Genomic DNA, 25,928 nt, shown 5'->3' with positions numbered 1-25,928 from the left:
TCACTGGCTGGCTCCCTTACCTGCCCCCCTAAAATCCACACCTCCCTCCCCCTCCGTTGCCTGAGCTGGTCTTGTTCGCACCCAACAGAGAATTTTTTGGCCCTGCCATACATACTACCTTGCATACACCTACTCTTTCCTCGCCCCGAGCATCTAGACGCCTGCTGCTGCTTTCATTGCATTTGCTCCTCCACGCCTTCGTCCGATTCATCACCCGCTGCCACGTTTCTTCCTCTGCGTGCGCCGCCGGCCGTTTCCCAGCGAACCCGATCCAGGACGTTTCACGAATCCACACCACCGGCCATCGCGGGGCAAGCCAGCGAGACAAGCTGCAACCATGAGTGTCGTGGGTATGGCTTCACCCCTCGATCCCTCCTATCTCACCGCATCGCCTGCCCCTCCTACCTCCTACCGCCCCTGCTCCTACGCCCGCCCCGGCTTGGAGACCTGAACGTGTCCGTGCTGACCATTGCGATGCAGGTGTCGATTTCGGAACCCTCAAGACTGTCATTGCCGTCGCCAGGAACCGCGGCGTCGACGTGGTGCGTAACCCCAGCTCCCCCATCTTTCGCCGCCAAAGCAACTTTCTGACCGGGCCCCTCTCCCCCCCTTAGATCACCAATGAAGTTTCCAACCGAGCCACGCCGTAAGTCCCTCAAGCGTTCCTGCCCTTGCGCTCTTCCGCTTTGCCGGCCCTCCGAGCTGACAAGATGGGTGGTTATAGGTCCCTGGTAGGCTTCGGCCCCAAGTCGCGCTATATCGGCGAGGCCGCCAAGACGCAGGAGATTTCCAACCTCAAGAACACCATCAGCTGCATCAAACGCCTTGCCGGCCGCTCGTTCAACGACCCGGACGTCACCATCGAGCAGCAATATGTCACCGCTCCTCTCGTCGACGTCAATGGCCAGGTCGGCGCTGAGATCTCGTACCTCGGCAACAAGGAGAAGTTCACGGCGACCCAGCTTGTCGCCATGTATCTGAGCAAGATCAAGCAGACTGCGGCCGCCGAGCTCAAGCTCCCCGTCTCCGACCTCTGCATGAGCGTGCCTCCGTGGTTCACCGACGTTCAGCGCCGTGCGCTGCTGGACGCCTCCGAGATCGCCGGCCTCAAGCTCCTGCGCCTCATGAACGACAACACCGCCGCCGCTCTCGGCTGGGGCATCACCAAGCTTGACCTCCCAGGGCCCGAGGAGCGCCCTCGTCGGGTCGCCTTTGTCGACATTGGCCACAGCAACTACACCTGCTCCATCGTCGAGTTCAAGAAGGGTGAGCTTGCCGTCAAGGCTACCGCGTGGGACCGTAACTTTGGTGGCCGCGACTTCGACAAGGCTCTGGTCGACCACCTGGCCAAGGAGTTCAAGGGCAAGTACAAGGTTGACATTTACACCCACGGACGTGCCATGGCCCGCACCATCGCCGCCGCCGAGAAGACCAAGAAGATCCTGTCCGCCAACCAGCAGGCTCCCGTTAACATCGAATCTCTAATGAACGATGTTGACGCTTCCGCCATGGTCACCCGTCAGGAGTTCGAGGCTATGATTGAGCCTCTGCTGAACCGCACCCACCACCCTCTGGAGCAGGCCCTCGCGCAGGCCAAGCTTACCAAGGAGGATATTGACGTTATCGAGATTGTTGGTGGCGGCTCCCGCGTTCCCGCTCTCAAGGAGCGCATTCAGGAGTTCTTTGGAAAGCCTCTGTCCTTCACCGTGAACGCCGACGAGGCCGTTGCCCGTGGCTGTGCCTTCAGCTGCGCCATCCTCTCCCCCGTCTTCCGAGTTCGCGACTTTGCCGTCCAGGACATCATAAGCTACCCCATTGAGTTCGCCTGGGAGAAGGCTCCTGATATTCCCGACGAGGACACGAGCCTTACTGTATTCAACAAAGGCAACGTCTTGCCTTCCACCAAGATCCTTACTTTCTACCGCAAGCAACCGTTCGACCTCGAGGCCCGATACGCCAAGCCCGAGGAACTTCCCGGAAAGCAGAACTCCTGGATTGGCCGCTTCTCCGTCAAGGGCGTCAAGGCAGAGGGCAAGGATGAGTTCATGGTCTGCAAACTCAAGGCTCGTGTTAATATTCACGGCGTCCTCAATGTCGAGACCGGCTACTTCGTCGAGGACCAGGAAGTCGAGGAAGAGGTCAAGGATGACGACAAGAAGGAAGAAGGCGACAAGAAGGATCCCGAAGTAAGTGTTTTTTGCGAGCATCATCTTCCCTACCACGACTTATGAGAGCTGACACGTTGGCGCCTATAGGCTATGGACACGGACAACAAGGACGACGCCCCTAAGAAGACCCGAAAGGTTAAGAAGCAGGTTCGCAAGGGCGATCTTCCCATTTCTAGCGGCACCGCTTCCCTGGACGCCAGCGCCAAGACGGCTTTGGCGGAGAAGGAGGCTGCCATGGTCATGGAGGACAAGCTGGTTGCCGACACCGAGGAGAAGAAGAACGAGCTGGAAGCCTACATCTATGACCTCCGGGCGAAGTTGGACGACCAGTACGCCGAGTTTGCCAGCGAGGACGAGAAGGCAACCATGAAGCAGAAGCTTGAAACCGCCGAGGTACGCGCGTCCGTTGTGCAGCGAATCTAATGACAGGATGCTAACAAAGCCCTCTTAGGACTGGCTGTATGACGAGGGTGACGATGCCTCCAAAGGTGTCTACGTTGCCAAGCTGGAGGAGCTTCGCGCCATGGCTGGCCCTGTTGTCCAGCGTCACTTTGAGAAAGTTGAGGCCGAGCGCCGTGCCGTCCAGGAGCGCGTCGAGGCCGAGAAGGCTGCCAAAAGAGCCGCTGAGGAAGAAGCTCGCAAGGCTGCTGAGGCTGAGAAGGCCGCCCAAGGAGGTGATCAGGAGATGAAGGACGCCGCCGAGGGAGACCAAGCGGAGACCGACGAGGCTGGCAACCCGAATTAGAAAAACAAGCGACCGTCGTCGGACGTGGGACAAGGCGCCGTGAGTCCTAAGGAGAACCGTTCGCCCGTGAGAGAGAAGAGGAAGAAGAAAGAAGTGACAAAAGAGGTACAAGAGTGAAAATGAACCGCATAGAGCGAGAGACTGCGCCCAAGGAGCAGCGACGAGGGAGGATGGGCACCACGCTCCCACGCCGGGTGACGGATATCCTGTCGGAGTACGGGAATGGTTATGACGGGAATGTATGCACGCTAGACAAAGTTTCTTTTTTTTACACGGGATAAAGACGTTTTGTTGTGATGTTGGCTTTTCCGGGGCATTGTCGTTGCTTCAGGATGGGCTCGACCCGGACGAATAGATAATATTGTCTTGTCTTACTTTGGTCTCATCCGAGGCCAAAGTGAATGCTTCCGGCTATCTGCTGTGCCCGCCATAGGGACGATGGATGGTCATGCGCTCAAAGTTTGTTTCGAGGAGATATTTTGGACAGGCATCGGCTAGGGCCTCGGGTTTAGGCGAGTTGGCTGCGAAGAAGTTGATCCATCCTGTCCAAGTTTCATCAAGCGCAGCCACTACTCACAGTGGAAGGAAACAGGTTAGAGTAAGTAGTATCCCTCCATCTTTGTCTAAACCCGACAAAAATGACATAATCATTCACAGTACATATCAAGCATTTTTGGAACCCCGTGTCATGCTCCTTCTCCAAATCGTCGCCATAGTGATTCCCAACTTTCCATAGAAAGAAGCACCACAACCCGCGCAACCCGCCGAGTTCACGTCAACTCCGACAGGCAGTACAGAAGTAACCCCCCCCCCAGGGGTCTAGACACCTGTTGCACCCCGCCGTCGGGACTTAATTTATGTCAAACAGGGGCTTCAGCTTGATGATAAGCTGCCACTCGTCGTTGGACACGTCCTTCCGATAGAACTCCTTGAGGCAGTTGATGCTGGCGCGGGAGATAAGACTGTATAGTGTGTCCGCCTCCTCCAACTGTCGACCGTACATCGGCTGATGACCACCCATTTCAATCTTGACGGCCACAGACGGCTGACCCTTTTTGCAGACGGGGATCTGCTTGTGCTCTCGCTCAATCGAAGTACTGCGGGGAGCGACCCAAGTTAGCAACAGTGAATGACGCGGCAGGCTGGTGTACACAGTCTAGGGGGCGCGGGGGGGGGGGGGGGATTAGAAAGGCACTTACACTCTGCCAATGCTGATAATCTCCTTGACGCCAGTGACTGGATTTGACTTGACAGCGGCGATCGGCGTGTTTATCTTCAATTGCCCTTCGACAACGTCCACACCGATGACGATGGGATCCGTCTTGTTGAAGACGGCGACCGGCTTCAGCACACACGGGAAGACGGCGAGCATCTTTGAATCCTCCTTCTTCTTCTCCAGCATCTCGTCCATGTGCTTGGTGAAGGAATCGAAGAGATGGTAAATAATGTCGGCAGTGAAGATTTTGATGCCTTGCTCTGCAGCATATGCCTGCGCCTCCTTGTCCACCTTGACGTCGAAGCACAGCATTACTGCATAGTCGGGGGCCTTCTCCAACATGATGCCACACTGCATGACATCTCTCTTGTAGACGGGGCCGATGCCGACGTTGGCCACGGGAATCTTGCAGTCCTTGAGGAAGTCGAGGAGAGCTTCCAGAGAGCCGAGTGTAGACGCCTGCACGCTGACACCGCGGCCGGACTTTTCGACGCGGCTCAGCAGGGTAGCCAGGTCAGACTCGACCTCATCCTCGATGTCTTCCTCATCATCGTCGGGGCCGACGACCATCAGCCTCGAACCAGCAATGGCGCCTTCGAGGCCAGGGGCACTGATCTTGACACCCAGTGCAGCCTTGACCTCCTTGTTATGCACGTATGCCGACTTCAGCCGCAATTCTCTCAGGGGAGCCGGCGTGAGCAACGCCCTGATGTTGGTTTTGATGGCACCTTCCGTTCCGCACAGCACTATCCTGTCACCTTCGCGTAAGACACCGTTGGACAGGATGACGTCGATGGTCATGCCAAAGCCCTCGATGGCCTTGACCTCGAGGACAGTTGCCTGCACCTCCGACAGGTACATGAGCGAGCCCACCATGCGCTCCTGCGTCAGTTGGACGATGAGCTTCAACATGTCTGGAACACCTTCTCCCGTGTGCGCCGACGTTGGCACCAGAGACACAAACTTGGCCATGGACTTGTTCTCGTAAAACAGCTCCGAGTTGAAGCCCTGCTCGGCAAATGCAACCTTGGTTTGCTCCAGTCGGTTCTTGAACTCGTTGTGCACCGCCTTGTTTTGCAGCGCCAGACTCTCCTGGAAGCCGTTGTTGTCTACCTTCTTCCAACCGTAGAGTCTGTCAATCTTGTTCAGCGCCACGATAAAGGGCGTCTTGCGGTCGCGGAGCAGGCGCATCGACTCCAGAGTCTGGGGCTCAAGGCCGTGCATGATGTCGACAACCAGGATGGCGATGTTGCAAAGCGAGGAGCCACGGGATCGCAGGTTGGAGAAGGACTCGTGACCAGGAGTATCGATGATGAGGAGGCCGGGCACCTTGAACTCGAACTTGTTGTCCTTGTTGACGACGGCAGTCTTTTGTCGGATGGCGTCGACTGGGAAGTAGGTGGCACCAATCTGCTGCGTGATACCACCGGCCTCGCCTTCCTGCACATTGGTCTGACGGATCTTGTCGAGAAGCTTCGTCTTGCCCGTATCGACGTGGCCCAAGATACAGCAAATGGGGGAGCGGAGGTTGTCCTTTGAGCGAGCGGCCAGAGCAGCCTGGTGGGCCTTCTCTCGCCTTTCGGCCGCCTCCTTTTTGCGCTGAGCTTCAGCCTGTCGCGCCGCGGAAACGGCCTCGTCTTCAGACTCGTCCGATTCACTATCTTCTTCAGACTCGTCGTCGTCGTCGTCGTCGTCGTCGTCATCGTCATCGTCTGCTCCTTTCGGCCTTGAGGGCAACTCCTTCTTCTCCGCCTCCTCGTCCGAGTCGGCATCCCAGCTGTCCTTGACGTCCCCGTCGGAGGCGGCCGCGGCCTCCCAGTCATCCTCGATGTCGCTCTCGACGGCCTTCTTGCTGGCGGCAGCCTTGGCCTCGGCCTCGGCCTTTTCCCTCGCGGCCTTCTCCTCGGCCTCTTTGAGTGCCTTCTCGGCTTCGATACGGGCACGCTCTGCGGCTTCCGCCAACGCAGCTTCTTCATCAATCTTGACGCAACGATCTTAGTTAGCACGCGACGCGACTGGAAGCGCCAAAAAGGTATACAGGCAAGCTTACCTTTTGTTCGTTCTTGCCTCTCTTCTTCTTATTGTCGTATGACTTCTTCTTAGGCTCACCGTCGGCGGATTCTTGGGGGCCGACTTTGATGCCGGCTGCAAGCATCTGCTGCAATTTCCTCTCGTTGCGAGCCTTTTCCTCCTTCTGAGCCTTAGTGAGGAACTTGCCCTCCTTCTTAAGCTGCTCGATGCGCTCCTTCTCCTTTTGCTTCTTAAGGGCTTTCTGCTCCTCCTTGCGCTTCAGGTCCTCCTCGGCCAGGCGGTCCTCTTCCTCGGCACGTGCCTGGGTTTCAGCCGCGACGCGTTCAGCCTCCTCTCGCTGGCGGCGGAGCTCTTCTTGCTGCTTTTGGAGCATGGCAAGGTGCGCGGGCACCTTCTTCTTCTTGGCTCCGGCGTCCGCGGCGGCTGAGGCGGCTGGGGCCGACTCCTCGGTGGACGGCTTGGCAGGGGCAGCCGCCTTGACAGGCTCCGGAGCGTTGGCGGGCGCTACAGTCTTCTTCTTTGCGGCCTGCATGGGAGGAAGGCGAGTCAGCCACTTCCCATGGGCACGTAGGAGGGAGGAAACCAGCCAGTGTCCGGGGGGCTTACCTGTTCCTTCTTGCGCTGCTTCTCGCGCTCCTTCTTCAGCTTCTCCTTCTCGGCCTTGGTAAGTATCTTGCCGCCCTCTTGGGCCTCATCGGCGGGTTCGGCCTTCTTCGGCGCAGGTTTTCCTTTGCCAGCCTTGCCCTTCTTCTCCGGCAGGGCAAATTCGTCGTCCACGGTTGCCTCGACAGGTGCCTTGGACGCGGCATCGTCGACGGCCGCGGGGTCCTCGCCTTGGACAAATTCCTCCTCGGGCAGGCCCTTCTTCTTCCTCTTCTCCTTGTTCTTTCGCAGCATGGCCATCAGGCCACCGCCTCCGGCTTCGTCGTCATCGTTCTCTCCGTTGGCGTCTTCGGCCGGGCCGTCTGCAGCAGTGGCGGGGGCGATGGACTCGCCAAGCTCGGCCTCCCAGTCATCCTGGCCCTTCTTATTGCCTTTCTTCTTAGGCGGCATTGTGTCGTCGGTCGCTGACTAGCAGGACTTGTCGTCGAATAAAGCCGATCCCGATGGTTCAAGGAAGGAGAATGTCTCCGGCCACAGTTGCGTTCTTCGAGTGAACGAAGAGCTGACCGAGAAGAAACCAAAAAGAAGAGGAAGCAGTTTCGCGACGTTGCAAAGGGCACAAAAAAAATCCTACACCAACTTGGCGCACCTTGTGGACGGTAGTGGTGGGTTGCGGAGGCCGAGCAGGTGGCGGTTGGGCAGTGCGATCGATTTCGCCGCCGCCAGTGTGGGATGGGCACGGGCAGGTGGGCGGGCGGGCGGGCGGGCGGGCGAGCAGCAGCCAGACGACAGGCAGGCAGGCAGGCAGGCAGGGTGGGGTTGAGCGAGGACGAGGACCTTCCTGAGCTCGACTCGACTCCTGCAGGGCTTCGCTGCGGGGCGGGGCAGGGCGGGGCGGGGATGGGGGGCCAGCACTCACTCACTCGTCCGCTGACGTCCATGCCTCCAGCTCACCTCTCACGTATTAAAGTTCTGCCGAAGCCTCCTCACCTCCAGTCTGAGAGTACAGTCGCTGCCATTTCATCCTTCCAAATGCCACACCAATCGCGACACATGGTTCAGGCAGCAGACAGGTCAGCCTTCTTCTATATAGGTATTTAAGTTTAATTGTATTGTACTTGGTGCACCGCCAGCCATTACCACGCGCCAGCGTCAAGTCGTCTCCGTCATTCATGACCGCACGCCAGGCAACCTGGGCCTGCCGGCACGGCCTCCATCTACCCCATGCATTCGCTGCCACCGCCCTCTATGCTTTTCTTTTCCCTTGCCCTCGAAGCCCCAATACCAGCCGGGCCAACTATATGACCGCGTCTAACAAATACGCCAGAATGTCGTACGCCAGCTCCAAGTATTTGCTTCGCGTTTCCTCCTCTCCCATTGACTCGCCCTGAAAGCTTTCTGTGTGGCGCCCGGCCTCCAACCGGTCCAGGTACTGACAGAACAGGCGAAATCTGCCTTCATCTCGCACGAGTCCTTCTAGGGCCTTCCCCTGGAGGCAGCGCTCAAGGATATCCCCATCTATGTGCATGAGCCCTGGATGCAGGCTCGCGTCCTGCTCATCCTGCCAGCCCGAGGTGGCCTCCATCGCCTCATGCACGCCGTCCTGGCCCGAGTCGCTCGGCGCCGGTGTCGTAGCCACTGAACAGACCCGAGGGCTGCGCCGTGCCATGTTCTGAATCAAGAAAAGGAAGCGCCACAGGTCGAATCCGACCATGGTAAAGTGCTGCAGAGAACCGTCCAGCGAAACCCCAACCATGTCGGCTCCGCGGCTGCTGCTGGGTACCGTGCCGTAAAGAGCCTCGCGCCCATTTGCCAACCACAGGGGTCTGCCTCGCAAAGCCACAAATCGCCTCACTGCCGTCGGAAGCAGCCCTTCAAAGACCACTTCGAACTCCTTGTGGCGTTGGTGCCAGGGGACCCAAATCCCGGCAATCCCGCCTCTTTGGTCAGAGAGTAAAGTCACCGTCCAGCTGCCAGGTCTACCAGCTGAAGGACCGGCCTCTATCATGTGCGTTGTCCTCCGAGTGATCCGATCAGAATGGATCAGCGTCATGTCTCCCGTGCCGCTCACCCTGTAGTCGATGACCTCGAGTGAATGGAGAGTGGTCAAGGCAAAAATGTGGCCCTGAGCCACTTGAAGAGACGTCGCAGGTGAGTCCAACCGGTAAGCACCCATTGGCCTCAGCTTCTTCTCCGCCAAGTCAAGCACCTCCCAATGCACAACCTTGTCGACGCAATAGATGATCCCAAGATCATCACCGGTGATCGAGTAGATCGGCTCCCCGAGAAGCTTCTTGTACCGCGTCCAGTAGTGCAGCCGCTTGACTTGGCTGTCGCCCACCCGAGCTTTTATTCTGTTGACAGAGACAATGAGGAGTCTCCCCTCTTTTGTTGCAACAAGGATAAAGGCAAATGTCCTGCCGTCCTTAACATATAGCCACTCGTACAGGCCATAAACTCTGTCACCTGGATAGCCAAGCCCCGAAATAAAGTCCGACGGATTGTGGTCCTTATCTGACGGCACCGACAGGGTCTCACCCGAGTCTGGATCGACAAAAGCGAGGGTAGGCCGGTCTCCTTGCAGCAGCGCCACTACCAAGCAGTTCCACGTGTGTGAGTATATGATCCTGGTCGGGGTACCTCCAACAAGTATGCTTCTGGGCACTGGTCCGATGTTAGGCCAAATTTCCGCCAGTAGCAACCTGGAGCCCGCTTGAATCATGAGAGACATGTGCCCTGGATAGCCCGAGAGGTTCCATGAAAGGCTAGCGACGGAATGCACGGCTGGCGGCAACATAGACGAATCATTGGCATCGGTCAGCCAGATAAAATGCTTTTTGCGAAACGTTCCGGTTCTTGCTGAAAACCCCATCAAAATGGCCAGATTGTTATCGCAGCACATCAGCGCCGCAGCGGTGCCGTCAAACGGGCCGGAACAAGGGAACACTTCAACCGGCGCCACACCAATTGTCTCAGCCGCCCATACGACGCGCTCGGGTCCCGAAGAAGAAATCGAGGCGCGCAGAAGGTGTCCGCATCTCGTCCCTGCGACTATGTGGACGCCACCTGGGTCCTGATTCGCGACGCAAATGCTCGTCAGAGGCTCAAAGTGAGGACCATCGCCTGAGGGTTAGAGTGGTCAGCGAAGACACGATGGCAAACCATGGCACTGCGTGGAAGCAAGGGGCCTAACCTGAGCTTCGCTTAAGTTCTTCGGACGCGGCAAGTGTCCCATCCGAGGAGTACACAGATATCCGAGATGCCCCGCCGAGAAAGGACCCTGCAATCACGAACACGTTGTTCGAGGCTTTGACGAGCGACACGCATGTGACTTCTCCTTCGACGGTCCACGAGTGGCTTCGAGTAATGCTTGCTCCTGTCATTGAAAACGTATGTAGCTGAGACCCCTCACGCCCGTGCGAAGAAACAACCACCGTGTCGTCAGTAATGGATGCATTGTCAGCCGCGAACCCCTCCTGTCCGAGCGTGAAGCCAAACGAGAGTTGTGATCTAAATTTCTTGTCAGTAGTGTCTGCAAAGTCAAGATGGTGAGCATCTTGCCTCTCCTGCCCGTTTATCAGCGTTATGAAGCCTTCCGTGACTTGGACGATAGTCCCTGTCGGAGATTCCCAGGCAGCCAGCGTGCGGCAAGTGACATCAAATGGGGTATCGTCAGCAGTAAAGGGCGTGACCTGATTGAAGTCCTCAGAGAAGGAAAGTACCGCAGATGAATGGGGTAGGGAGAGTAGAGCGGACAAGCCGCGTCGGCCCTGACTCTTTAGCGCGAATGCCCAGGACTGTCTGATGGGTTCGCCCGTTTCAATATCAAGGCCAATCCTTCCCTGAACCCCCCATCTCCATTGCGTTATGCTTCCCTTCAGCCCGCGACCTGACGCTGTGAAGAGGGTCTCTGGCCTCGGCATCGGCTTTTGAGAGTTCGACTGTCGTCCCTCCTCAGATGCATTCGTAGTGCTGTCAAGTGCCGGACGAGGAGTGTTTGCAGCTATGTCTACAATGGGTGACCAATTTGGCAACGTGCTAACTTGCTCAAGCTCAGATCGGGGCGCCAGCTAGTCAACGAAGGTCAGTAACAGTTTTAGAATGCAAGAGGCGTAGGGCGCACATGCCTTCCACACGCCTCCGGGCCCAGAGTCTCCCCCAATGATCAGGATATCCGAGAACACATCGTAGGCCGTCGCAAAGGCCGTGTTGATGTTAGAGTTCAAGCACCCCACGTTGGTCACCGAAGGTACGAGGTCGTTCGCCTCAATTTCAATGTGTATGATGGCGCCGTCTTCCCTTGCAAGATAGATGATATCTGTCCGCTCAAAGTAGCCCCTTCGCCGAAATGGCCGTGACCATGCCGTCCACAATGGTGCAGCGGAACCCTGATGCAAGTCCGTCCGGCTTGGAGGGTCAGTGTGCAACGACTCGAACACCGGGGATCCAGAGAGGCAATCCTTGACAATGCCGACAAACTTCGAGGAGACGGTGAAGAACGCATTGTTGAACCTAAGCGGTATCAAGAGCAACGGCATCTTGTGTTCTTTTGGCAGTCTGTTTCCCATCTTCTCCTCAGCGAAAACCTCCTTAAGGCTGTCGCCAACCTCCCACTCGTAGGTGATCATACGGGTCACAGGCTCAGCGTGCTTCCTCTCCTCCCGTATTACTATTAGAATCAGAATGACATGGTAATCATCCGCGGGTCGGGGGTACAGAAACTCCAGCTTGTGTATGACCCCGTGTATCGCCCGAAGTCGGACAGATTTGACTGGGGTAAATGCCCCGGTCGACCTATACTGGGCGTTGAGGGTCGACATGTTATAGACCTCATACATGACGAGGATGCCATCTGGTGACGACGCAGCCATGTAACGAGACGATGGGTCCACGGCAAGATGAAAGCCTAAGAAGGATATTTTTCTTGGCGTCTTATACTTTGACACCACGAACTCGAGAGTAGAGTCGGGGGTCTTCTTGAGGAAAAGAAAGACAATGTCTCCTGTGTCAAGCGCTAATACCAGAAGCTTCGGGGGAAGTACGTCATCACGTGCGGTTGGTGGTTCTGAAGCATCTGGCATGGCGGTGTCGGAGTCCTCTGCCTTGACTAGGGCATCGGAGGCCTCGTCGTCGAGACCATATCCCAAAGGGTCACCGAGTACAGCAGCGCTGCGGATCCTTGCGCCAAAATCGCTTTTCCGGGCGACTTGGTGCAGTTGTCCATCGCTGCGGAGCTCATTGATTTGTACGAAACGATCCTAGATATCATGGTCAGCCGACCTGTGACAACCCGAGTGCCCAGGGGCCTTGCAAGGCGATATTAGCGGCCGGAAGGCCGCCGTGACGAGTCCAAACTTGAGGGCCACAGGCCTGAAGTCGCAGTAATTCGGCAGACTTCGTCACAGCCCTCACAACGAGTACTCCCCGTTCGAAGGGTGGCGGTAGTGAGCCGAGTTAAACAAGGAGACTTACCCCTATGAAAGCGATGTCGTTGTACGCCTTCGACCTCAAGCGAACGGGCAGAACCCAATGAACTATGGGACTCTCGACCACCGTCTTAGAAAGAATACCACATATGGGGGCCTGCGGTTGGGCCTCGGGGGTCGGTCCGGAGCCAGACGCAGCGGCAGAGGCCTGTTGCAAGGCGGCATGGAAGTTGACGGTTTCGGTGACCCACTCGCCGTCTCTCAAAACGCTTGTTTGGAAGGCCATCTTCACTGAGGCATATTAAACCGGACGCCACGGGGCGCTCGTTGGGGAAGAAATATGGTGTTCACCTTGCTGTTGTCGTTGCTGAGACCCGGATCGAAGAGATGCCCCGGTCGCTTGGCGGGGCCAGGCAGGCTGTTGGTAAACTATCCCACTATGCTGGTTGAGACAGCGGCAACGGATGTTTGAATCAGACCAGGGGTGGATGCTGGCCTTGCCGGGGCCGATGAACCTCTCCCTACAGCTGGTTCGGGCGATCGGTGCGGAAGTGCGGAAAGGGATGAGAACGAGGGTGTGTTACGGACAAGGAAGCAAGCGTAGGCGGGACCCAAGTGAGCATCGTAGGCCCAGACACGAGCAGGCAGCGTCCGAGGCAGTCGAAAGGGGCCTGCAAACTTGTCTTGGGCATCCAGGCGGAGAGCTGGCCAGCTGTTCTGGTGCTGAACTAAGTGCTGTTAACCGGTAGCAGTTAATGCTGACGGCTGCCCCAGCGAAGTGGTCGGCGCAGGGGCGCGTGTGTCGTCGGCAAGGGACTCTCAAGGGCGGAGAGCCTCACGAAAAGCTGAGCAGAGGTGGTTGGCGGGCGCGGCCGGGGGGATATATGGCGGGTTGAGAGTTCTTGTCTTGACGGGTGGTGGCCGCGACAAGGTCCGGGGGGTGGAAGAGGATGGGGGGACCGCGAACTTGGTGGAGCAGGCCGCCTGCTTCGTTCAGTCCAGTCCGACAACCTGGTTGTTTCTTGGGAATGGTCCCGGAAGGAGCGTCGGCGAGATGGCGTCGCCACGTTGAACCCCGGCCCGGTGTCGAACGAGGAAGCGATGGTAATGCTGGGAGATGGCCCGGACGACACATGCATGCATGGATGCGTTTGCAAGTGCCTACGTGCTTGGTGGTGGTGGTGGTGGAGTGTGGTGTGGTGTGTGTGTGTGTGTGTGTGTGTGTGTGCGCGTGCTCGCGCGTGCGTGCGTGCGTACGTGTGCAGAGCGTCGTCGTGTGCAGAGCGTCGTGTACTTGGGCGTGTCTGCTTGCCTGGGCTGCTTTTTGACTCCGTCCTTGTGGGCGCGGGCGCGGCGGGCGTCAATGTCCAGGTGGATGAGGTGTGTGTGTCTGCCTCCCTGCCCGTGGATGCGGTTGGTGTGGGCGTGGGTGACCGGGTGTGCCTGCCAGCCCAGTGTTCCAAGGTTGTCTGCGTCCGCGGGCGGGTGGGCACTGCTGCGTGCGCGCGAACTGGATGAACGGGGCGTGACGGGCGGGCGTGCTGGTCGCCCGGGCTGCAGCTGTCGGGTACAATGAGCCCGTCCGTACTGTACCTTAAGGTAGTTAGTACGTGCCGCACAGGGCGCCGCCTGAATAAGGTCCTTGGCGGGTGTGCTGCCCCTCCATGCCCCTTGGCCCCTTCCACCACCCACCTTGCGGGAGCAGCTGGGACCTGCCGCCACAGGCCGGCCCATGATGGATAAGGTAGGTAGGTTAGTACTACTAAAGGTAAGGTAGGTAAGGTAGATGGAGCTTCCAGGTGCATTGGCCTGCATCTTTCATCTGTACCACGTAGTACGAAGTAGACCCGTACCAGGTAGTACGAAATAGGTTTATTCATCATGTGCATCGGCCTGCTAGATACCTTATTAGGTAGCGCATAATTACGAAGGAGGGTGGCACTTGAGGCACTCATGATGAGGCCTCTCTTTACGCGCAGTATCCGATGGCGCTTTGACTTAGTACTTACCGTTCCGTCAGCACCTGCTCGGTACTGGCAGGCATCCACTACGCTGCACCCCATTGCAATCATTAGGGGATCCTGCCTCACCGCGCAGAAGGTACGGCGGCGAGATGGACTTGGACGCAGGCTTCCACCGCTTTGGGCAGTCACCGCCCACTCACAAGGGGCAGGCAAGGGCATAGTAGTTACGGTACCTAGTACTGAGGCGTACCTTAGTAGTTCAGGTACTTCTAGGTAAGGTATCTCGAGTTGGCAAGTAACTTACCTTCCTTAACCTTTATTGCAGTGCTCTGGGTCCTTTGAAATCTGCGAGGCAACCCGAACGCGTGCTGGGCAGTTGAGGCTGGGCATCGTTGTCCGCTTCATTAACACGGAGGGACGTGCTCACACCAGCTCAATGATGAGTTCCGCGTCACACGTCAACCGTGCCTAAAGAGCAGGTATGCCCAAAGAACATGTATGACTCAATATGGAATGCCTCACTATAGCTAGTGCCCCATCACCTCCTCGATGGCCTCGACGGCTCGCAGCATCATCGAGACGGCAATTCGACAAATGGCACCGACGGCGCGATCCGAATGAGAAGGCGAAATGCATGGCTTGCAACCGCCTGTCACGGGCACGTCGTGATTCTTCCAGACGGCGTTCCACATGGAGGCCTCCCCTGCTGCGGCCTACCATCGACAGCGTCCCAACGATTCCGCTTCACAAGGCAACGACACTTAGCCACAGTACGCCTTCTTGCTGTACATTGTACTCCAGCACTCTGTTGCCGAGTGCCAAAGATGGAGAGTCCGAAACGCGGCTCGACTAGGCACCAGCGGGATGCAGGCGGCTCGGGTAATGGAGGTGGAGGTGCGCGTGGCTCCCAAGGAGGCCTTAACCGCGAGCAGACTTGGTGAGTGGCATCACGGAGTTGTCCGACACTTGGCACCCTCAAATGCCCTCCGAAACTCAGGTTGGGCAAGATGTTGCTGCCTTTCGGAGAGATGAGGACCATGCCCGTCCACCACCAAGTCCTTCGCCAGGCCTGACCCTCGTCGCCGTCAGCCTATCACAAGGTTCCCTCCATGCTCATTGTCCGTGCGAAGCCGCCAGCTCCCTCCGATGAAGCGGTGCATGAACAATTTACGTACGCTATGGATGGAGGCGCCCGAGCCGCCGCCGCGAGGCGGGACCGGCGCGACAGGTCCAACCCCCCCCCCCCCCCCCTTTTCTTTCCTGTGAGCGGGCCAGCCGACCCTCACCGGCTGCACCGCGCTCTGGAAGTGTGCCTGTCTTCGAGTAGCTGCAGGCTGACCCCATCTTCGTGCGTCAGGGTGCTGTCCCGATGCGGAAATAGGGACTCGAGGGACACGAACGCCACGACAAACGTCAACAAGGCGGCACTGTTCAGGACTGACACACGCAGTCAGGGCTTGCTGTGGACAGCTTCACTCACTATGGTCCGCTGAACTCATACGACAGCTTTTGTAGCTGTTGAGGGCCGCTGACATTGGCCTGTCATTCAATCTCTGTTCAAAGGGTCAAGGTTGTCAAAGTCGTCGACCTCGTAGCGAAAACGTTGTGCTTTATTCACTGGAGCTCAATCAAGACTCAGCGCTATCTGTACGTCATGAACCGGCTTTGCATCAAGAAACTTCATCGACTACCAACAACATCGCAAACGTTCAACGCCATCACGCTTTTTATCATTCGTATACACTAACCCTTCATACAGCTTACCAACGTGGCGCTTGACGGTCGGGACCTGTCGTGAGACATGCACTCGCCCCAATTCCCATCGTTTTCGCTATGTATGGAGGCGGCCCGGCGTCCATTTGCAAAACTCTGCACCATCCCACGAAGCCAACGCGTGTAGCTCGGGTTCGAGAGGGGTAGCTATCACGCAGAGGACTGCTAGCCATGTCAGGCAGCCGGCTGTCACCCTTGCACAACTAGGACACGCAGATTTGGCGTTGCAGGCTGACTGACGCACCGAAAGCCCCACGCCAACAGAACAGACCACGACTACAAGGCAGAAGTAAGTATATGCCAGAACGACATATTGTATTATACAGAGCCGGTGCGGGTCGCGGCGAAACTTCATACCGCACGTGATAGAAACCGTGCTTGGTCCGACCAAGAGGCTGAGGAAAAGAGCGTTCAGCATGATCCTTGACGTATCTTTGATGGCTTCTCTAAGCTAGACTTTGTCCCCGATGACGATCGTGTTTTGGCTCAGTGAAGGTACGAGCGAATCCTTGTCCCTTCAGGGCCTGTAGCTTCAAGGCCCTAAACAACTCACGGAAGCCAATGACACCACCAGCAAAGAGATCATGGCCCAAGGCGAGCGTGTCATGCAAAGCAACACTTGTGCAACCTCCATGAGTAACCCGGCTGGAGGCACACCTCGGGTACGGTCGGCGCGCACGCTCGAGACACAATAATGCAATGCCTTGGACTTCCTGGCCACCACTTTCATGGAACGGAGGTGCTTACTCGGACCCGTGATAGGCCTTGAACGCCTCACAAGTCACCTGCGATATCACAATAGTTGCTGGTCGTCATTTTTCTCGCGGGCGAGCAGTAGCCCAGAGCCTAAAAGCCAGAGGTCACGACGCCAGCCTCAGCCCACCTCTCTTCTTTAGAATGATGAGACTCTACCACCTACCGTGTTTGCGCGTGCAAGCTGAAGCTAGATTTCAAAGCCGTCCTTGACGGCCAAATGTGGATCGGGTTCGAACACATGCTGACGGAATCGAACAGGCGAAGCTGCACACTGAGGAGCGGGCGCCTGCCTTCAGTGGGAGGTCTTGGGCCACGACAAGCAGCTCATGCCGTCGACGGATGGCCGTTCACGTCTAACCCTTGTCGCTACGGAGTTGTCGGATGAAATGATCTTGACGAGTTGTGTAATGTTGTCGTCAGGTCTGTCGGTCTTGTGGGTTCTTGATGACTTAGTGGGCCCCCCTACTTTATTGTGCGATCCCGTCACTGACACTTGAACAATGCTTTCATCAGATGGGTTTAACTCCGACAGCTGGCCGCTGCTAGACGAACACAAAAGCTCGACGTAGGTTGGTCCTCTGGACCATTTCCTCCGGGACATGCATGAGCCGGTACGTCGAAGGCGAACTGCCGGTTAACGTGCCAAGGGGGTAGGAGTATCCAGGGCCCAGTCTGCAGCGATGTGGACTAACATGTCATACCTAGTTGTTGGTAGACCTATAAGCATCGACAGCCGCGCAAGGTAACGAGGGCGAACTTCACATGCATCCTGTCGTGTCACAATGTGATGCGCTGATGCAACCCAGCAATTTCCGAAGGCCATGGATGAGAACTTGCACGTAAGAACGTTGTCGTTGCCAGGGCGCAACGCCCCATTGTGATTGGGAAATGAAGGCCTCTCCTCAGCTGAGTTTGACGATTGAGTCGGCGGCGGGGCTGAAGAGGTGATGAAACGGCGAAGAGGTCACGAAATCACAGAAATAGACGTTACTCTCCAATGCGTATCCTGCCTCATGTACGCTCTGGCTTCAAGTCCACCGCGGTTTCTTGTGCAATCTCGTCCGGACTGCCTGGCAGAAAGGAGGGGAGGGGGGGTCATGTCGTTTCCACAGAGCTGCTCCTGCTTCCGAATCAAAGAGAGTATGTTTATTGCTGTCATTCATACGCGCGTGTGCTGATGACGAATGCTAGAAGGTGCATTATATTTGCTTTCTTTCGCTTCAATCGAAATACGCAACGATGGCAGACGCCGACGATGGTTGCGATTTTAGCGCCCGGCGCATATCTTGAGATTTCGAGAGGATTTGGAGTAGGTTAGAGGTACTAAGGTACCAACGTAGAAAGTACAAACCATGGAAGCCTTGCAAGTACCTAACTGACTTTGCATAAAGTACCAACCACCATGACCAAGGTACTCGATAGGTGCCTACATAAAGTACAACGTCTGTAGGTACTCAAGGTATTTTATGGTGTCTCAATCTTGCCTCTTCTCAAACGACATCGATTCCCACTGGTGGTGCTGCCCGTGCCGTCGTCCCACCTGCAGCGGGCTGCAGCCACATGTCCCGCGGCTCAGGCACACAAGGGACCGCATCGTCGAAGAGCCCGCACGCAGGTCGCACCAGGGCTCCGGGAGCTCCACTGAAACCCGCCGCTGACATCCACTGGCGCCAACGCACCAGAGAGACCCAGACACGCCCGGAACTCGTCCAAGTTCCGTCCATCCCACGTCGCGTCTCCAGCGGAGGAGCTAGCTACCTTACGTAGCCGTAGGTTCGTTCGTGGCCAGGCTGTCCCGCTCCAGGAGTTACCGGGTTCCCCAACGTCGCACCCGCCGGCCGACACCGACACTCAAACTCCATCGCCGCGTCGCGGCCGTTGCACTCCTGCGGCTCCCCGGACAGGATGCAAGCGAGCGCCCAGAGTCCGCCGCCGCCGTCATAACCACCCTGCAGACACCTGGGGCCGCCCCATGGCGCCGGGCAGCGAAGCGATCGAGGCGGTCGAGGCGCTGGTTCGTCGCGGCAGCCCAGAAGGCGCCCATCTCGCCGACCCGACGACGTGCGCTGGAGACGACGACGATGACAATCCCCGGATGAGCCAGAAGGGGTCCGATATCCTCGACGCCTGCAAGTGGAGGGATGTTCCCCGCCTGAGAGCACTCGCCGAGTCCGAGGGCGGATTCCTCAACGACGGCTTCCGCCGCGCCGCTTGTACGTATCTCTGCATCATGTGTGCCAGCGCTTCATGTCTCATCCCGCCATCGCGGTGAGGTATCCGCATACGCCTCCCTGACTGACTCTTCTGCGTTCTATTGGATTAGGGCCAATCTTGCTCGGACTGCCGCCTCTAGAAGCCGCTGCCACCAGTCCGGGAGACGTTGGCGACTGGCAGGACCTCCCGCGGCATAGAGACGAGGACCAGGTAGAACTAGACGTCAACCGCTCCTTCGTCTACTATCCCAACGGTAAGGCTACCACGGGGTGGGGACAACAGGCAAACCCGCAGACCCAAACCAATGTCGAGCTTCACTCCCGCTAACACGCAACATGATCACAGGCCAGTCCGAAGCGCAGCTCGAGCAATGCAAGTCAGAGCTCTCATCGCTCATCGTCGAGGTGCTCCGCCGACACCCATATCTTTGCTACTTCCAGGGATACCACGATATATGTCAAGTCTTCATGCTGGTGCTGGAACCACCCTGGCGGGCCAAGGTGGTTGCTCGATTGTCCATCCTCCGAATAAGGGACTTCATGCTTCCCAGTCTGGGTCCGACGACTTCCCAGCTGCGGCTGCTGCCGGATCTCTTGGGCAAGGCTGACCCTAAGCTGCGGCAGCACGTTGCCACTATCGAACCCTTCTATGCATTGGCCGGCACGCTCACCATGTATGCTCACAACATCGAGGCCTACCACGAGATCGCGCGCCTATTCGACGTGTTCCTGGCTCGCGAGCCCGTCTTCACCATCTACGTCTTCGCGCAGATCGTCATGGACCGGCGAGACGAGATCTTGGAAATCGACGAACCCGACATGCTGCAGGTCGTGCTTGCCAAGGTCCCTCGCAACATGGACCTGGACGTCCTGATCGCCAACTCGGTTCGTCTCTTCGACCGCTACCCACCCGAATCGCTACGCCCCTGGAAGTCCATATCCGGCGCGAGCGTCCTCAAGACTGCAAGGGACGTCGGCGTCTGCGCCAGGCAGACACTCGAGGACGGCCACGCGTATTTCCAGCAACAAGTCAAGGACATTCGGTGGGCGGACATGCAGGATCGGATCAAGATGGCAGTGTGGAGATACCGGCGGCCGGCGAGAGCCTTCGGCATCGCTATTGCCGTGGCTGCCCTTGCCTTCTATCTGCGGCGGAGTCCGACCCTTGTGCACTACATGATGTCTTTCTTCTCAAAATGAAGCACAACAGAGCCTGGTGGGTGGGCAGGCAATTCTATAGATTTTGTTTCCGCCATGGCTCGATCGCGCATAGAGGCCAGGATGGGACGTCAAAGTAATGTTACACTAAATGGCCCAATACACAACTCCTGTCATTGCAGCGTAACGTGACGATATGCGTACGTGTCGTGAAGGACGTGCCTCCTATTCATGACTGCTCTTGATGCGCCGCTTTGAGCTGTTCAAAATGTTGCTGCTGTTCCCGTGCCAGCTTGCCTTCAGTGTCACCAATGATGGTGAGAATGAGGGAGTAGTTGTTGTAGAGAAAGCGCTCACTCTTGCGCTTGTCGGCGCCGTACGCCAGGCTCTGCCTGTTGAGGAATGCCTCGACCTCGGTCCGAAGCCGCCGCAGGCTCGCCACCACGGGCTCGTCGTCGCCGGCCTCGGCGCTGAGGGCGAGGAACCCGTGCAACAGCTGGCCGAAGCGCTGCGTCACCACGTGAGGTGCGGCCGTCATCTTGGCCGTGTCCCCCGTCGAGCGGGCCGGTTTCGAGGGCAGCGAGCTCGTCAGCTGACGCACCGACTCACAGTGCCTGTCCACGATGACCTGTAGCCGCGGCCAGAGGAGCATGTTGGTGCCGTTGACGTAGCCGTCCACGGCGGGCACCGTGCGCCGCTGCAGCTCGAACGCCAGGTGCTGGTTGAGCCGGATGCAGAGCAGGACGCCCAGGGCGTCCAGCGTCTCCCCGACAAGAGTCTTTGTCAGCGCCTGGCCAAGCTCAAAGGTGGGCTCGAAGATGTAGTTGAAGTTCCTAGATATTTGCGACATTGACAGTGCTGGCGAGAAGAAAGTTGCCAAGAAGGTGTACTCGGCGGTGGCGTTGTCGATGAGCGCCAGGTTAAAGTTTCGGAAAGGCACCTCGAGATAGTGCGTTGCCTGGTCTTCCTCTGCCAGATACGAAGATAGAGCCGACTGACTGTTGCTTTTGAGCAAGTCTATCCTTCGGCCGAGGTTGAAGGCGTCGTGTGGTGGGCCACCAACGCGCGAACTCGACAAGACGGCCACCATGCGGGTCGTGTCCTCGTGGCCCAGGACGTCGTTCTTGTCCAGCACATGGAGCCTCAATCTGCCCAGCGCCTTCTCGTAGCGGCCAAATTGGTTCATATAATACCATCGCATGGTGTTCATATATGCCAGTGAGATTTCCTCGGCCAACGTCTCGTGGTGCCTATGCAAGAATGTGAAGAGGTCCTTGAACTTGAGGAAGTTTTGCTGCTGGATTATCTGCGCGTTGATGTGGGGGGATCGTAGTGCCTTGACCTGGGCCACCAGGAAATCGCGGATACGTTCAATGGCCTGGAATGGGCATGTCAGCGACGAGCACGAGCACCGCGTTTACAATCGCCTCGTACCTTGAGAATGAGCTTGTCCAGGAGCGGCCCGAGTTCTTCAGACGCCTTGTTCTGTGGAACTCCGGACGCGCTCTTCTTCTTTTGCGCCACAGCTCTTCTATCCACCTCGGAGAGCATCTTGGTCCACGACTCGTCGATATGGCCGCTAGATATCTTAGTGATGGTGTCCGGGGAAACGCTAAGCTCCTCTACCAACGGACCCAATGCTTTCTCCACGACCTTGCGATTTTCCAGACGGCGATTGAGAGCGGCTGACCGCGCCTGCAGAGACTCGATGTCGGCCGACACGCTTGCGAGGTCGTTGCGAAAGCTCTCCAGATTCGTCTCAACGGAGCTGAGCACATCATCGCACGCGGCGATGGATCTGTGTAAGTCTTCGAATTTTAACTTGTCTTTCTGGTCTGTAACCAAGACTCAGTAAGTAAAGGGCGATCGTGGCCACGAGGAGGGGCAAAGAGGAGCTCACACTCTGATATGGTTTGCGGGCTCCGGCCGCTCACGGCCACGTCGTCATCGACTGCTGACTCGACGAGCTCCTTGAGGGTCAAGCCGCCGAAATTGACCGACAAGCCGACATCATCCACCGTGATCGCTCTCGTATGCGCTTCGGCAGGCGTCGTGCGGCTTTCCGGAGGTCTGAGGAGCTTCTCAAGAGTCTCCAGCGGGTCGGGGAGTTCGGAGATGGTCGAGGACTGGCGCAAACCCGAACCATTCGGGCGGCGCGCGGAGGCGAGCAACGACGTAGAGGAGTCGTTAGAGACCAGGGACAGCGAGGAGCTCCGGGGCGAGTGACCGGGGCGCTGAGATGTGACGTACGGGCTCAACGTGCTCGAGGTCCTGCGGGGCAGAGGCGAATACGGCCTGCTGCCAGGCTGTGGTGTGGACTGGCCAGATGTGCTCCCAGGAGCGCCGGCCAGACGGTCGAGCCACATGGTCCTGTGCTGGCAGCCGCAGCCGCCGAGAGAATAAGCTTGGGGCGACGGGATCGCAGTGACGCTGCAGCTGATCACTCAAGTTTCGTGTCAGGGGTCGGTCATGGCGCTGGGCTTCCGGGAGCCAGACAACGCGCAGAAGTTATCGACGATTCGCGAAGGAGGAGCTGATGGTCGGCGACCGGTTTCGCGATGCAGGTCTAGCCCAGCCGAGTTGGACGTATGTGGAAGATGGTGGTCGAGAGGCGAGAGGTTGGAAGCTCCGTGGGGCAGCTTCAAGGCCAGCTTGGACGACGACGCGGATGGACGGGCGAGTGACAGCCCGGCCTGGTGGGGCATACGACGGGCCGGACAGGGGATACCCGCTACGGTCCCGTGGTACTTGGACGAAGGCGGGCAACAGCATGCGGTCCAAGTATCACAGCTCATCATACCTGTGGCCAGGTACCTGGCGTACCTACAAAGTACGTGCATGGATGTACGAAGTATCGTTCTTGTAGATGGATGTGTTGCCAGGGTTCCAGGACGGCAGGGCCCTGCACGACCAGAGCCTGCCCGTCTTTTGACTCTCTGTATCGGAGGAGCAGAGGTTCAGGTACTTCGTACTTGAGTACATGGTACCTCACCGTACGTGCAAAGTGTTGGCTACATCGCACCACCAGTTGAGGGCCGCGCCGGTGCCTGCACTCGGTAGCGTCTAGTATGGTACGTAGTACGTTTGTATCTAGCCATGTAGATGGCACGGCTTCGTACTCTATGCCGATATATCTTACTCGGCCATTGGTTGACGGCGGGTGAAAGCAAGTTGTGTTTTGAACGACTCGGCGTTGGCCAGGCGAGCCCGTCGCTGTGGGCAAGTCTCAAGGTTGACAGCATCGGGCCATCGGGTTCGGCGATTAGGCGCTTGGGACACCCCGCGAGGAGGACGGCGACGGTGCTTGCAGCGTAATTGAAGGTATTCGGATGCCTATGGCGCCCTTGCGTGGCGATCTGTGGACTCCGATTTGGGTTGTTCGCATGACGATGTGCCACGGCAACGTCCTGGAGGCGAGGCGGCCAAGGTACATACGAGCCGCGGGGCAGGCACCTGGGTGCAGCCCATCTTTGATGTAGGTTGGTGCACGATGCAGAGACTGGGCAGTATCAAAGGTACTCGTACTTACAGGTACTAACCATGTGACTTACCAAAGATAAGGTAGGAACTGGTAGTTGAGAATCACCTCTCCATCCAACGCATGCAGCACGTCAAATTATTAGGTACTCTTCGGCTGCCGCCTTCTCGTGCCAGCCAGCAGCAGATCGGAGGTCGGGCTCGCTGCTCACCTCCAGCAGCTGATGAGAGATGGATGGATGGATGGAAGCTGCTTGCTTCTGCTCCTTCGGCCACACACCTCAGTGGCCGCGCCCGCGCCCCCCAAAAAGCCTGCCCGGAGGCCCAGGCCAGGGCTAGGCTGTCGCGGCACCCACTGTTTATGCCCCCAGCCCGCTCTCGACCACCCAATCACAGGGGCGGGAAAAATTTCGAGAGCCGACTGGCGCGCACTCGTCTCCTGTGTTTTCCCTCTAGTAGGTAGGTTTTTTTCTCCTTCTTCAGTTGCTGGGCAGGCCACACCCCTCCCTCTGGCTCACCGTCATCTGGGTACCTCTACTGTAGGTGGCCCCCCCGCCTCCTCCCCATCCAGCGCGCCCACTCTCTCCCTCAGCGCCCAATTCAGCAGCCAGCAGCGGCCCTGCGCCCGCCCACCAGGGCATCGTCTCCCCCTCTCCTCACGGCCTCGCTCGCCTTACTAAGGTCGCGCCTCTTCCTCCCACCTTCGACCTTTCCGTTCTCTTTTTTTCTCCTCTCCACCCACTTTATTACCAGCACCTCCACTGCCTGTCCGGTGTCTGTCCATCGCCTTCACTTCCGCCTTCCTCTCTCTCTTTTTTTCCGAGTCTCGACGATCCCGTCTTCTTGCGCAATCCATCAACATGGCTGAGGAGGTGAGTTTGCCCGCCATCGTTGAGCTCCTGGACCGTCTCCCTGCTGCTGGAAATCACCCCGCATTGTGCCTCGTGCCCCACGACACAAAGCGACGCCCGCCGCTCGCCGCCCGCACACAAAGTTGCGGCGTGAACCCCTCCCCCTTCTCTCCCGCCCGTCGTTGCGTCGCGACGGCGGCCGCCGCAACCACACATTGCGCATCGCAGCTCTTGACCCCTTGTCCTCAAGCCGCCCTGTGTTAACTTGGCATGTCCTCATTGTAGCACGATGTTACCTTCGAGTCCGCCGACGCCGGCGCGTCTCTCACGTTCCCGATGCAGTGCTCGGCTCTGCGCAAGAACGGCTTCGTCGTGATCAAGGGCCGCCCCTGCAAGATCGTTGACATGTCGACCTCCAAGACCGGCAAGCACGGTCACGCCAAGGTCCACCTTGTCGCCCTCGACATCTTCACCGGCAAGAAGTACGAAGATCTCAGCCCTTCCACCCACAACATGGATGTCCCCAACGTCTCTCGTCGCGAGTTCCAGCTTGTGAGTGGCCCCTTCGCACCTTGTCGCGAACCCGTCAGGACTGACGCCGCCTCGTGCAGCTCGACATTTCTGATGATGGCTTCCTTTCTCTCATGAACGATGACGGCGACACCAAGGACGATGTCCGCCTGCCCGACGGCGAAATTGGCGACAAGATCAACAAGCTCTTCAGGGAGGAGGAGAAGGACACCAGTTAGTTACCCCCTACCGCGCGGCGGCCGCACGACGGACTCTTGATGCTAATTGAGCTGCTCAGACGTTATTGTTCTCACCTCCATGGGCGAGGAGGCCGCTGTTGAGGCCAAGGAAGCCCCCCGCCAGGGTTAAAGGACGAGGCGATTGCCCTGCGCTCGCCTCATTCGTTGCTCAATGCCTGTCACAAGTTTGACCCGTGCACCGTCCGGGGAATAGCGTTGTTTTGATGACCCTTGGCACATCAGATATCATTTGGGCAATGGGATTTGGCCGTGGCAGATGACAGCTTCTATACAGACGGGAATGTATCGGCTAGTAGTTGCAACGCTCGGCACTTGCAGAAACCCCTGCGCAAGTGCCCCCATAGGTATACCGTTTCCTTTGTTGCTCACCAACTCTTGGTCCTGCCCGTGGGGCAAGGCTTCGGGTCTCGTGGCTGGGGAAGCTCAGATGAGATGAGAAAAATGAGAACGTATGAGATCTGTGGGCAGGCTTTGCCGGATTTACACTTTTGGAGGCGCCAAGTACCGTACGAGTTGATCGAGCCGTGGTCCATGCAGTGTGTTCTGCGTGTGCTTGCGCCTCGCATGTTGTAGTTCATTTCTGAGCGGCCTGAGCAGGCATGGCGCCTTTGAAATCGACTTGTATGGGTTTTCTGTCGCCTGAGCGTCCCCCCGTGAAAAGATGCGAACCTTAGTTACTTCGTAGTAACTTAAGTTAGTATTTGCACCGTCAAAGGCTGTGACTGGGGCTCCCTCAAGGCGTGCGATGGTCCGGTGCCCACTTTAATGTTTCTTAGC

At 57.8% G+C, this 25,928-nt stretch overlaps 6 protein-coding genes across 6 annotated transcripts; 3 read left to right on the top strand and 3 right to left on the bottom strand.

Annotated features, from left to right (window-relative positions):
* Positions 1-23: 23 nt before the first annotated feature.
* On the top strand, positions 24-3,681 carry SSE1 (adenyl-nucleotide exchange factor sse1). The gene is made up of 6 exons (XM_047989545.1): positions 24-350; positions 481-542; positions 615-646; positions 725-2,186; positions 2,256-2,561; positions 2,620-3,681. Exons 1-6 carry the CDS (start codon positions 338-340, stop codon positions 2,911-2,913), a joined length of 2,169 nt encoding a protein of 722 aa, XP_047845548.1. The 5' UTR covers positions 24-337; the 3' UTR covers positions 2,914-3,681.
* FUN12 (eukaryotic translation initiation factor 5B) lies at positions 3,337-7,495 on the bottom strand. Its single transcript, XM_047989544.1, has 4 exons — positions 6,767-7,495; positions 6,180-6,686; positions 4,113-6,109; positions 3,337-4,010 (listed from the first exon to the last, which is right to left on the bottom strand). Exons 1-4 carry the CDS (start codon positions 7,211-7,213, stop codon positions 3,764-3,766), a joined length of 3,198 nt encoding a protein of 1,065 aa, XP_047845547.1. The 5' UTR covers positions 7,214-7,495; the 3' UTR covers positions 3,337-3,763.
* A 328-nt stretch (positions 7,496-7,823) lies between these two features.
* On the bottom strand, positions 7,824-13,561 carry JDV02_007988 (uncharacterized protein). Its single transcript, XM_047989543.1, has 5 exons — positions 12,236-13,561; positions 10,891-12,021; positions 10,325-10,833; positions 9,957-10,273; positions 7,824-9,886 (listed from the first exon to the last, which is right to left on the bottom strand). The coding sequence occupies exons 1-5, from the start codon at positions 12,473-12,475 to the stop codon at positions 8,061-8,063; spliced, it is 4,023 nt and encodes a 1,340-aa protein (XP_047845546.1). The 5' UTR covers positions 12,476-13,561; the 3' UTR covers positions 7,824-8,060.
* A 4,792-nt stretch (positions 13,562-18,353) lies between these two features.
* Positions 18,354-20,228, top strand: GYP8 (GTPase-activating protein gyp8). The gene is made up of 3 exons (XM_047989542.1): positions 18,354-18,895; positions 19,006-19,149; positions 19,242-20,228. Exons 1-3 carry the CDS (start codon positions 18,655-18,657, stop codon positions 20,093-20,095), a joined length of 1,239 nt encoding a protein of 412 aa, XP_047845545.1. The 5' UTR covers positions 18,354-18,654; the 3' UTR covers positions 20,096-20,228.
* On the bottom strand, positions 20,105-22,694 carry VPS52 (Vacuolar protein sorting-associated protein 52). Its single transcript, XM_047989541.1, has 3 exons — positions 21,954-22,694; positions 21,488-21,888; positions 20,105-21,431 (listed from the first exon to the last, which is right to left on the bottom strand). The coding sequence occupies exons 1-3, from the start codon at positions 22,417-22,419 to the stop codon at positions 20,283-20,285; spliced, it is 2,016 nt and encodes a 671-aa protein (XP_047845544.1). The 5' UTR covers positions 22,420-22,694; the 3' UTR covers positions 20,105-20,282.
* Positions 22,695-24,390: 1,696 nt separating this feature from the next.
* Positions 24,391-25,260, top strand: ANB1 (translation initiation factor eIF5A; the record flags this gene model as incomplete). The annotated part of the gene is made up of 4 exons (XM_047989540.1): positions 24,391-24,402; positions 24,667-24,933; positions 24,993-25,125; positions 25,190-25,260. 4 exons carry the CDS (start codon positions 24,391-24,393, stop codon positions 25,258-25,260), a joined length of 483 nt encoding a protein of 160 aa, XP_047845543.1.
* Between the last annotated feature and the right edge of the window lie 668 nt (positions 25,261-25,928).

The sequence above is a fragment of the Purpureocillium takamizusanense genome, chromosome 7 (assembly GCF_022605165.1).
Source record: "Purpureocillium takamizusanense chromosome 7, complete sequence".
In the NCBI taxonomy this organism is placed as follows: domain Eukaryota; kingdom Fungi; phylum Ascomycota; class Sordariomycetes; order Hypocreales; family Ophiocordycipitaceae; genus Purpureocillium; species Purpureocillium takamizusanense.
The sequence above is the reverse complement of the archived record's forward strand: the minus strand, read 5'-3'. Positions and strand labels throughout refer to the sequence as shown.